Source organism: Paroedura picta, chromosome 1 (genome assembly GCF_049243985.1).
Source record: "Paroedura picta isolate Pp20150507F chromosome 1, Ppicta_v3.0, whole genome shotgun sequence".
Classification (NCBI taxonomy): Eukaryota; Metazoa; Chordata; class Lepidosauria; order Squamata; family Gekkonidae; genus Paroedura; species Paroedura picta.
This window is the reverse complement of record NC_135369.1, coordinates 180,048,626-180,060,779: the sequence shown is the minus strand read 5'-3', so window position 1 is coordinate 180,060,779 and position 12,154 is coordinate 180,048,626. Positions and strand designations below refer to the sequence as shown.

The 12,154-nt window shown below is 45.9% G+C and overlaps 1 protein-coding gene and 1 non-coding gene across 4 annotated transcripts in view; both read right to left on the bottom strand.

The window, feature by feature from the left end:
* Positions 1-12,154, bottom strand: part of COL6A2 (collagen type VI alpha 2 chain) — a 62,571-nt gene that overhangs the window by 35,686 nt on the left and 14,731 nt on the right. For all 3 annotated transcript variants that reach the window (XR_013226979.1, XM_077314032.1, XM_077314023.1), the window contains exons 5-14: positions 11,290-11,355; positions 10,692-10,745; positions 8,151-8,195; positions 5,358-5,384; positions 4,112-4,138; positions 3,979-4,023; positions 2,996-3,049; positions 2,579-2,641; positions 1,057-1,119; positions 545-634 (exon numbers count right to left, since the gene is read on the bottom strand). Coding sequence is in view for 2 of the 3 variants with exons in the window: in XM_077314032.1 (XP_077170147.1) it covers positions 545-634; positions 1,057-1,119; positions 2,579-2,641; positions 2,996-3,049; positions 3,979-4,023; positions 4,112-4,138; positions 5,358-5,384; positions 8,151-8,195; positions 10,692-10,745; positions 11,290-11,355 (534 nt within the window). In the remaining variant the exon portion in view is untranslated. The remainder of the gene's footprint in view (positions 1-544; positions 635-1,056; positions 1,120-2,578; positions 2,642-2,995; positions 3,050-3,978; positions 4,024-4,111; positions 4,139-5,357; positions 5,385-8,150; positions 8,196-10,691; positions 10,746-11,289; positions 11,356-12,154) is intronic.
* On the bottom strand, positions 3,232-3,303 carry TRNAV-UAC (transfer RNA valine (anticodon UAC)). Its single transcript has one exon. It is a non-coding gene; the product is annotated as a tRNA-Val (tRNA).

Below are 12,154 nucleotides of genomic sequence, written 5' to 3'. Positions count from 1 at the left end.
GGTTCCTCTCCACCACCACCTAGCTGGCTAGTCGGGGAGGGGAATTACCCTCCAATAGGGAAGAAATAAACACGATGTGGTAATGTAGGCATGTTGGTGATGTGGGGGAGGGTATGACACTCTGGATTTGGGGAAAAACTCTATGGTAAGAAGCTAATTCTACCACAGAGACTTTGCCCACAAATCAGAGCATCGCCCCCGACGTCTCCAATGTGGCTATATCACTTCTGCCGACTCCAGAGGGGAAAATGCTTGTGTGTGTGTGTGTGTGGAACGTCTATGGGAGCTGCAGCCAGAAGGCAGAATCAAATCATGCACACCCCAGAATGAATTTTGGGGATTTATGCAGATTGTGTGTCAGATGAAGCAAACAACATGCAGGGCTGTGATTAGAAGCCACTAGACCCAAAGGACGTTCTCTCAATTCCATTCGAACCTAAACCTAAGCAAAGAGTCGACACGCTTAAGAATCCCTGAGCCCAGCCCGTATTGGGATCTCCCTCTTTGAACAAAGCAATGAAACGGGAACCGCCGAGAGTCTTACAGGTTCTCCTTTTGGCCCGGCGGGTCCAGGGCCACCTTTGCCTCCTTTGATGCCAGGGCTCCCAGGGGCGCCATTGGTTCCTTTCGGTCCCTTCGGGGAAAGACAAACGGAAGGAGAAATCAGAATGTTCCCCACCCTCCCCCAGCCGGAGGGAAGCAACCACCTGGGCATCAAAGACCATATTGCAGCAGCAGGAGGACTGGGCACCAGTCATTGTCCAGAACCCAATCCACCCCAAAAGACCTTGGCCAGATTCCTGGTCCTCCCCCCCCTCTCTGAATCAGCCAGTAAGTCGTTTTCACCCCAATAGTGACATCTCTAAACAACGACATCTCTAAATAGGTAGATTAATATCATGCTGTAGCTTACATGCTACATCCAACATATTCCAGTTCTGGAAACTCATCATTCTCATTCTCATTCTCATCAGCTCGGTAATGGTGAGGCAGCTACTGAGCATGCCCCGTGGATTCCAAGAGGTGCAACAATTTAAAACCCCAAATGATGCATACCCTGCCTCCTCTTTCTCCGTTCGGCCCTGGCAGGCCGTTACGTCCAGGTCGGCCAGGATAACCCTGAAAAAGAGATACAGAGGGCAAGGGTCACATATATCCATTGTATCTATGTTGATCAAGGTGTGGTTAGTGCATTTCTATAACCTTAATCCAAGCAGGAGGGTCCCCTTCTGCCTCTTAGATCCAATTCCTAAGGTAACTTTAGGGGCCATTCCGCAAGAGTTCAAAGTAGCAGGAGCGTGGCAAATTGTAATCGCTACTAATTTGCAGTTATGCACGACGTCGCACACAATTGGCCACACTCCTGAAACTGATCAGCAAACAGCGCTTTGTTGTAGCGCTTAAAGGGAAATCCCAAAAAGTGGATTCACCCTCCCAAAAGCGCTACACTCGTGCAAGCAATCTGCAACATTTCCGAAAAAGACCTGTGCGTTCCCATTGTTGCGGTTTCAGCTAAGTCCCTCCCCCTGGCTCTTTCCTCTGATCTTCCGGCGAAGCGATTGCCATTTTTTTTTTGTCGGAGCAAGTGGAGAGCAACGAACCGGCGAGCCTTCATTCACCCAGTGAGGCTTCTCCGGCTGCAGTCCCTACACAGAGCTGCTTTAAAGCTCGCCTCAAGTCACCAAGCACAACACAAGCCCCGTTTGCTAGTTCCCTTTATTTTCAGCAGAAAATCGCGCCCGTGCATAGGGGGGGATTTTTTTTTCACTCGGGGGAGTGTGGCAATGATGAATCGCCAGCTCATACACCACTTGCCAGCTAGATGGGTCTCTCTGTTGCAACGAATCAACGCAGATTCGTTGCAACGTGTGTGTGTGTTTTTTTTAAGCCTGTTCTTAAAGGCAAAGGGGCTTTTTCGGAGCATGGTAACAACTGCCCATTGGCTGCTCATTTGATTGACAGCCAGGGACAGGACAAAGCTCAGCAAATATCGCTTCCTTCCTAGCGATTTTTGCCAAGACCGGAAATCTGTGGGAAACGATTGAAACGCAACGGGATTCCACTACAAAGGCAGGTATGCATAATGACGAATTCCACTATTTAAAATTGCGTTTCTTCTTTCCGAAACCAATTTGCCACATTGATCCTGGTGCGGAATGGGCCTAGATGTCACACTTTTTTTCGTACTCTTTTTGTCTTTTGAGAAGGAAAGTATAAATTACACTGCTTAATGCACTGAGCCAAAGAGCTTTTATTGGGGAAAGGAAAGGAAGGTACAGGAGAGGAGAGGAGAGGAGAGGAGAGGGGATAGGGAAGGGAAAGAAAGGAAATGAAAGGGAAGGGAAGGGAAGGGAAGGGAAGGGAAGGGAAGGGAAGGGAAGGGAAGGGAAGGGAAGGGAAGGGAAGGGAAGGGAAGGGAAGGGAAAACCTCTTACTTGCTGAGGATTTTTCTCCCAGTCTGGATCAGATACTGGAAATGTGTCAGGATATGGAAAAGGGTCTGGGTGCATAGGGGCAGTTGCATGTGCATTTGCTGCTATGTGTGGAGAAGCATTTTCTTTTAAGAAATGGTTCATACCTTTACTCCTGCCTCTCCTGGTGGTCCTTGATCCCCTGCTTCTCCAGAATAGCCATCGGCACCCTGGGGAGGAATGCAACAGAAACTCAATTACAGCACTAACTACCGTCTATTGTCTTAAGAAAACAAAACAGAAGCCGCAGGAAGGGACTCTGGGATATCATAGAATATAAGACAGACATCCTGTGGCTTCATAAAGCTTCCCCCTTTGTCTCTGTCTGATGCTCACAGCTGCAGGAGCATCATTTTCTCTTGAAGGGCACTGCACACTTGAGTTTAGAGAGGAGCCAAACTGCTCATTCTGCATGCTCTTTACTGCTAATGTAACTGCTACCACTGGGCTTCATCCCAGATGTTCAGAGGAGCCCCGTGGTCAAATACTGCAGCTGGAGAACATGTCGCAGTGCTTGCTCTTACCCTGTCCCCTGGGTCGCCCTTACAGCCAGGAGCTCCAATACGCCCAAGCTTGCCCTAAAAAGAAGACAGAAAAATATGATTAGAGGGATAGTTGCCAGTATTTGAACACACACACAAACACTGCCACATCCTGAATGAGACCACAAGTCCATCATCAAGGTGTATATTGCTTCCTGAGACTCACAGCAGCTCTTCAGAATCTCAGTCTTTTATATTACCTACTGTCACCCTTTAACTGGAGATGCCAGGGATTGAACCTGGGACCTTCTGCATGTAGAGCAGAGGCTCTTCCACTGAGCCACAGCTCCTCCCTTCTGTCTACTCCCAAAAAATCCAGCCCTAATTAGTTGAATATTTGGACTGTATACTACCAAGGTGTTCAGGGAAGATGCTTAGGGATATGACTGAATTTTGTGACCACTGAAAACTTGTGTTTTTTCACACTCAGGAGAAAATGACAATTTCTTCTGGACCATAATCTTAAAAGAAACTTGATAGAAACAATGGTCTTGGACATATCTGTACTGCAGCCCAAGGTTGGGAGCAGGCTGAAGGAGACTATGCTACAGCTCCATGCCAGCAGTGTATGGTTTTGAAGAAAGGCAGGGCTAGGGTCACCAGATCCATCGGCACTATCAATGGGGGATGGAGGGGCACTCTCAGGAGTGGAGAAGAATGACGTGTGATGCTGACATGACCCGGAAGTGATGCTGGTATGTGGGAGAGCGACACTCTGGATTTTGGGCAAAACTCTATGGTAAAATTAGCTTCTAACCATAGAATTTTGCCCCAAACTCAGAACATCACCCCCTGATGATCCTGACTTGCCGACATCACTTCCAGGGGACTGGTAACAAGGAGAATCTGACTTAGCAGCATTGCAATACTCCATTGCCCTGTGTACAAGCGGCAGTGGACTAGTGTTTAAAAGGACGCGACATGACACACAACGTGAAAGAGTTATCTCAGCATTCATTCACTACCTTCTGTCCATCTGTGCCGTTCCTTCCAGCTAAGCCAGTGGACCCCTGAAATAAAAGAAGAGAGCATCAGAAACAGGTCGTCCCCCAAATTTAGAGGCGGGGTAGCAGGTAACGTTGAAAGGCTGGGCCTTACCTTTCGGCCATCTCCGCCAAATTCACCCTGCAATAGAAAAGAGGAGGAGCAATGAGTCTGGTTGAATTACTTGCATAAGGCCAGTCTCAATGGAATGGCAGGCTGTCAAACAGTATTAACAAGCCTACAGGTCTACAGGCAAGCTGTGATTTGGAAAAACAGCAACATGTATCTTCCTGGAGAGACTTTAGAGCCAGTCTCCATGCGTACCCTCCCATCGCATCTACCCATTAGTTGAAAAAAACTCCCATGAAACATTCTGGACTAATGACAAATTTGCCAATTGCAGAATTGCCTGGCAGTGTGGTATCCAGCCAATGAAGATGCAACACAACTCTTTGGCATCAAACAAGGCCACAACTTTATTGACAACCCCATAAACTAGGGTTGGCCTGGCACGAGGTGAGGAGTAAACCCTGTGCAGCCATCCAGCTACTAACCTGGGCTCAAGGGGCGCCCTGGTCCTCCTTCCTCCCAGCCTGGAGGAAGTCTCCCTTGCCCCTTGTATGCCCTCCCCAGGGAGGAGCTCGGTTAATGGTCGTCGGACGTCCACCACATTCAACCATCCCTACCTCCTGGCTCCGAGCCCCTGACCTTCCCAGCCGGGCAAGGCCGTGCTCGGTGTTAGCCGGTCTCTTATTGAGACCCCCAACCCTAGGGTCCCAGTATGCAAACTGGCCCCTGGCCAAACTACTCCACCTCATGCCCCTTTTCCGCAGTTGGGACGAAGAAACCCCAACCCATATTGGGCGGGAGGGTGGGCGACTGTCCTCCGGCTCTCTGGGCGGTGAAAGGGGTGAGCTCCGGCCTTGTGGCGCTTAAATGCCAGCGCCCAAGGCCCGCCCCCTGTCGCGCAATTATGATGCGCCAGCCGGCGCGTCCCCAGAACCAGCGGGTGGATGCCTCTTTGTCCCTCCCCCACGCCGCGGCAACCACGGCTGCTGTTTACTTGCGGCCGTTCTTTCTAGGTAAGGACAACACTTCGGATAAGAATGGTTTCTGTTTCCTGATTGACCTGTGATGACTACAACATTAATTAAATTTGTCAAACAGGCACAAGTAAAACCTGACTTTCAAGATTTATGGAAATCTATTGTTTGATTTCCCTTCTGTACAAAAAATGTCACTGACGTTCACATCGGAGACATCTTTAAAGGCCCCAAATGAACAAATACATTTTCTTTTTGAAGAGCATCATATATTTCCCAGGATTTTTTGAAAAACAACAACAACAAAAACGCTTTACCTTTTCTCCTTTTAGCCCATGAACTCCCTAGAGGAAGGAGAAGGAAAAGTCAGTTAGTACTTATTGAAATGAATTAATTTCATGTTTACAACAGAGATAGTATTATGACCAGGCGGGACGAATTTCAATCAGGGATTTAAAATATGTCTCATCTATACAATAAAGCCAATAGGTTGTTTGACCAGAAAAAAAGACAGCAATATAACAAAAAGTCTATTCTAATTTTGATTTTTGCAATCTATCGCCAATTTAACCTATCGCTAGTTACTAGCTTATACATTTTATATCGTATTATATAACCCGATTGTCTTTTCTTTTTTCTTTTAACATTTAATTACGCAGGGATTGTATACTAGGTATGATTGTGATGCCCCACGGCTATTGCAATTTTACTGCTACTACAAAACGTTATTGCTGTTCAATATTCATTATAAACAAGCAACATTTAACTACAGCAGCTCTATATTTGCAAACCAGCTATAATAATATATATATTTCTCTTCTGCCCTTTTCTGAAGGGTTGGGGTGGATTACAACATTTAAGAACACTAAATTTAACATTTCCAATATTTAATATTTTAACAATTTAAATAACTGATTTTCTGATGCCACATTCTTAACAAGAAACAAACAAACAAAAAAAGACAAAGAGGGACACAGCAAACAAAATATATAGAGATATAAACTAGTCAGATTAACTGAAATAGGGAAGCCGGCAAATTTTGGGATGTTACTCTGGTGTCTCTAAAGCCGGTCTAGTCTCCTGCATCCAAGAGGAAATAAAGCCCTCCCAAGACCGAGGTGCATCTTCCATTTGGCACCCATTTTGCCAACCTCATCCAAGGGTGTATGATGCAAGAGACCGGCAGGCTTTCTTTGTAATCTTCTTCAACCCCAAGTAGATGATCTACTCTGAGTTGAGTGGGATCAAATTATTCCTTTCCTAGCAGGAACAGACTGATTTCTTCTGCTGACCCTCAGTTCTGTATCCTCACACGAACAATGATACGTAGAATGCATCATCTAATGTGTCATATATTTAAGTGGTGGTAGAAGGCGCTGTCAGGTCTCAGACAACTTATGTTGACCCCCACCTTGGGGCTTTCAAGGCTAGAGATGTTTGGAGGTGGTTTCCCATTGCCTCCCTCTGCATAGCAACCCTGGGCTTCTGTGGTGGTCTCCCATTCAAGTACTGACCTGTTTAGCTTCCGAGATATGACAGAGCCAGGCTAGCCTGGACCATCTAGGTAAGGGCAACATCCAGAAGTCTTGTGCTCAATTGTCACATTTTTAAAGAGGAGACCATCCTGTTTGCCAGAGGTGGTTTATCCTAGTAGCACATGTGATTCCAGAGGCCCCACAGTGCTGTATGGTTAGGGGGGCTTCACACTGCAATTGTGTGTGGAGGGGGTCTTCATACTTTTGTGGCTTGCAGACCACAAGAACAGGAAAAGGCAGATATGCATGCTCTGTTAGTAACTGAGCATGCACATTGTTCATTGAGCATGCGTGAGGACCACAAGGTGCATAAATAAATAAATAAATTAAAGGAGTGTGAAGGTTTCCTTAGATACTGGGGCATTGTGCTTGCACGTTCCATCAAGGTTCAAGAAATGTTTTCAGCCAAGTGAATCTGACCGTTGTTTCAAAAGTTCCAGCTGACCCTGGGGAGGGTGGTGGTGGTGGGGGGTAACCTGCTGCAAATTGTACAGCACAAGGAATAGCGCCAGTTGTGCTCAGCTAAGGCCCTGCAAATCCTTAAACTGGGCCTGCTGTTTGTAGCTCATATTTATTTTATGCCACACCAGCATATCTAGTCTCTTCTTATAAGTACCATCTTTCTTTTGGGCAAATATTCTGTACCAGTGGGCCTGATTTCGATCCCGTGTCAAAACTGGTTTCACCTAGCACTCATCTTCAGGATTCTGGACCACTCTAAATTCTGATTTATTTATTTAAAACACTCCTGCCTTCTCTATCACCCCTCTAGGGACCCAAAGTGGCTTGTACCAAAGTTTAAAAACAACACTTGTCAAACACAAATGCAACAGTATAATCGCAGTTCAGATACTGGCTTATTCTGCACACGTTGGATAATGTGCTTTCAGTGTGCTTTGGCAGCTGGATTTTCCTGCATGAAACTGGAAAATCTACTTCTAACGTGCATTAAAAATGCATTATCAGACGTGTGTGGAAGAAGCCAAAATAAAACCTGTGACATCTAGGGTGACCTCCAAAACCTTCTTGAATGAGTGCATCTTAAAAACTCTCCTCAAGTTGAACAGGCAAGTACCCTCCTGACCTACCCACAGGTCATTGCTAGGAATGGATGGCAGGGAAAAAGACTGGAGGTGCCATCTGGATTGATACAAGGAGATACGGTCCTTTGGTGTAGGATTCATAACGTAGTTCTCCAGTCCCTCCCAACGTTTCTCCCACCTTTCTGTGTGCTGTGGGTCATCTCCCCTAGACAGTTCTCATATTCTGAATCCAGGACAAAACCTGAGTTGGATCGGACTGCAGGGGATATTGTTTTGGGTCCCCACTTGGGTGTTGACCAAGATGGTTAAGGTGATTCATCAACACTGGGGCCGTTCACAGGAGGACACTTTCCCTCCACGGTTCCTGGTAAAGGACCCGTTCTTGTCCTCCCAGTCTGCCCCGCGGGACTGAGAGCCTGCCTCTTCATAATGCCATTGAACAAGTTGGAGCCGCTAAGATGAATGCAACCGCTATTCCCTCCCTGTTCCCATGTTGAGTTGAGAGATAGATGACAAGAACAAAATTCTGTACCTTGGGGCCAGGATGTCCAATTGGTCCTTCAATTCCTGGGTCGCCCTATATTAAAAAGAAAGCATGTTATTAGCAGTGGTCATTTAAAGAGGATTTAGTGCTTTTTCTCATTCATTGCTTGCTGATTTTACCCATCTATTTGTTGCAGCTTCATTCCGTAAGTAACGAAGCTGGGAATATGCTGGAGGACACAAGGAGGCCCTGGACAGATACTGCAGAGGTTTGACTTTCCTGAGTGCAAATTTATTCGGCCCCATTTGTTAAAGGCAACATCCTGTTTAGAAAATATGGGATGGCGATTTGCATCAGCCAAACTGGGTTCAACTTGCCGAAAAAGTTATTGCCTGTCTCCCATGTGATGCTATCCATAAATTTCTGGGATAGACCATCCTCAACTTCTTAATGCTTTTCTAAAAACAGGGCACCTAGTCCAAACCCCCTGCTCTGTGCAGAATCAGCCTAAAGCATTCAGTATAAGGATCTGTCCAGCCGCTGCTTGAAGACCACCAGTGATGGGGAGGTCGCCACCCCCTTAGGCAGCCAATTCCACTGCTGAACTACTTTGACTGAACATTTTTTCCTGATATCTAGCCGATATCTTTCTATGCACAGTTGAAACCCATTACTGCTGGGCCCATCCTCTGCTGCCAACAGGAACTGCTCCCTGTGACAAACTTTCAAATACTTCAAGAGTGCCACCATGTCTTCTCTCTAACTCCTCTTGCCCTCAGCCTCATAGGGCTTGGTCCCCTGGCCCTGGATCACCCTTGCCGCTCTCCTCTCAATTTTGTCCACATTTGTTTTGAAGGAAGGCCTCCAGAACTGCACACAGGACTCCAGATGTGGTCTAATCAATGCGGTGTACAAGATTTTGGGGATACAAGCTTTCAAGAAAGGGAGTGTTGATACTTGAAAGCTTATATTAGTTAGTCTCCAAGGTGCTACTAGATTTGAGCATAGATCTAGTTTCAATATATCGTTCTTTAATCACGTGTTACTTAAAAAAAAAAAACACCAACCAATTTTCAAGTGGGTTCTATGCCTGGTTAAATTGCTGCATGTCTCAACCAAAAGAATAGGTATAACGGGGGGAAGCAGGCACAGGTAGAGATGGGGGGTTGGCTTCAGGATAAAGCCTTTCCAGTCTGTATGGGGAGAGTCATTGTGAGGGTCGCTCAGCAACGAGTGACTATCAAAAGAATCTGAGGCTCCTTAAAGCTCTCAGAAACAAACCCCCTTCCTCAAGGATCTTTCCTTGTTCATTGAACAGAAGGGTCCTGGCCCCTATGTGGTGGATTGAGCTCCCAGAAGAGCTGAGGGCCCTGATGGAGCTCTCTGGGTTCCACCAGGGCCTGCAAGACGGAGCTCTTCCGCCAGGGGTTTGGTTGATGCTGGGTGTTGTTGGTATCAGGGCTGGATAGCAGATCTTCCAGGATTAGGTATTAGACCTGTTTGGAACCACTGAGTGATACGCTCCTGGTTTTTCTTCCAGTCACCAGTCATCGATCAAACCCAAGACTGGTTTCAACTGCTTGAGACGTTGGAGGAGGAGTCTTGTATTTTAACCACCACTGTGATTCTATTTATTGCCAGGGAGTTGCTGTAATATTACTGTGTTTTTAAGATTTGGATTAATGTTTGATGGAGGGATGTTTTATCTTATGTCTATTGTGAACCGCCGCGAGCCAACTGTCCTGGGAGCAGCAGTATATAAATATAATAAATAAATAAATTAAATAATAGGGTCTATAATAGAGTCTAAGACAAAAAATATAGCAGGGTCTGTGTTAACCCTGTGAATCAGTTGATTCTTCCTCATGTATGCAGGTTACAGTGGATGAGCGATAGGGTTGTGAGTGTCCTGCATAGTGCAGGGGGTTGGATTAGATGGCCCATGAGATCCCTTCCAACTCTATGATTCTATGATTCTACTGTACATCACACCATACCATTGATTTTGGACTAGCAATTTCATCACCAGAGTTCAATACCAGCTCTGGGGATTAGAAGCTGATTGTGAGACTTAAATAACACCCCCAAACTGGTATGCAGATCTGTGTATTGTAGGGCTGCCAAAATCTCACCTAAAGGCTGGCTGGCAGTCCTAACATCAGATACGATCCTAGATGTCTGAATGTCCAATGTCTAAAATTGCTTCAGTGGTTCATATAGCACAGGCTTTCTCAACTGTTTTACCATTGAGAAACCTCTGAAACATTCTTCAGGCTGTAAGAAACCCCAGAAGTGGCATGATCGTGCAGAATAGGGTTGCAAAACAGAACTGTGGACATGCCTACCCAGGTCCCTTCCCCTTCCCACCCCCTCTAGGCTCACCATTGGCCATTTTGGAAGGGTTGGGTGGGTTGATATGACCAAACTTTAAAACTATATTAAACATTAATTAATTCCCACCCCTTTGGGAAACCCTTCCAGGGCCATCAAGAAACCCCAGGGTTTCACGAAACCCTGGCTGAGAAAGCCTGATACAGCACATGATCAATGGGGGCATTATTTGGATTCTCACATTCTCTAGTTACCCACCTGTCGTCCTTTCACACCAGGCGTTCCTGGGGCTCCCATGTTACCTTTTGCACCCTAGAAGAAAAAGAAATCAAAATCAGAGAGGACGACGTTTCTTCCTTATTTCCATGGCATGAAAATGGCAAATGAGTGTCGTTTGCAAGGTAGCACTAATATAATGCCATGCTCAGATTCCACAGTAAGTAGAATCCGTTTCTGGCAGGGGCACAACACCCTTAACAAAAATCCGGCAGAAATGTCTGTTGTTTTTCTTTTAATGAAGCATCCAGTAAACGTTCCATTATTCTGCAGAATCTAGCTCCATGTCTCAGACATGACTGGTTCCCCCCCCCCCCCAGCCCAGCTGAGGTGAACGAAATAATCTCAGCAATCTGTTGTAAGCCTCCTCAAGCAAGATTCGGGAGAGGCAGCTTATAGTTTTTCTAAATATATAAATATTTGAAATAAACAAATATACTTAGACAGATTGGGCTGGGCTGGGCTGGGCTGGGCTGTGGATGAGTCTTCTTCACAGCCGTTAAGGACCAAATTACCTTCGCCGGCCTTGCTTTTCTTTGTCACCCACCCATTTCATCTTGAAAGACGGCACTTCGCTTACCTTTTGTCCTCGGAAGCCCTTGGGACCAGCTGGGCCCTCAATTTCCAGACAGCGCATTTTGTAGCACTGAAATCAATGAGAACGAAAATTCGATGAAGTTTTCGTACCAAAGGGCTTGATATATTTTATCATTTCAGGAACTAGACCCTGGAACTATGGGGGAAGGTGACACTTCAATGGCGGATCTTTTAAGTTTCACCCACCTCAGGGGTCTGCTCAATGACTCTTTTACTCCAGTTCTGTCATACATTTCCAAGAAGGAAGGCCAATATTGTGGCCTTGTACGTGTCTCTTTCTAAGAAAGTCAAGCAGGTATCTCTTCTGCAGGGACTCGTCTTTTGAGCTGGTCATCTACTCAACCTTTTGTCACTGTCCTTCTTTTCACACTCCCAAATAATAGTTCATACGAGAACATTACAGCCCACAGAATACTGGATATTCAACAATCTACAGACTTTGAATGTCAGAATTTCCCACTTTTCTTTCCCACTGATCCCTCTGAAATTTTGGTTCTGGGTGGAAGGGTGGGTGAATGAACCCTCAGGGAGAACATAAGGGAAAAATTGGAGGGTCTACCATTGGGGAGGGGGATTGGCAGGAATCATCCCCATTTCTGAAGACCTTTAAATCTTTTGTCATATTCAAATTGCTGCTGTTGCATTTGGAGGTTGTGAAATCATAGGTCTAATCCCAGGTGAATCTGAAAACCACTCTTCTTGTAAAAATCATCAATTCCCCACAGCAACGTAGCAATCTCTGCAGGAGGTGCTAACAATTATTCCATGAAGATCAAAGACCAAGAGTTACGAAGTCCATAATGTGTCGATCCATAAAGCAGTTAAGCTAGCGTATATGGATTGAGACA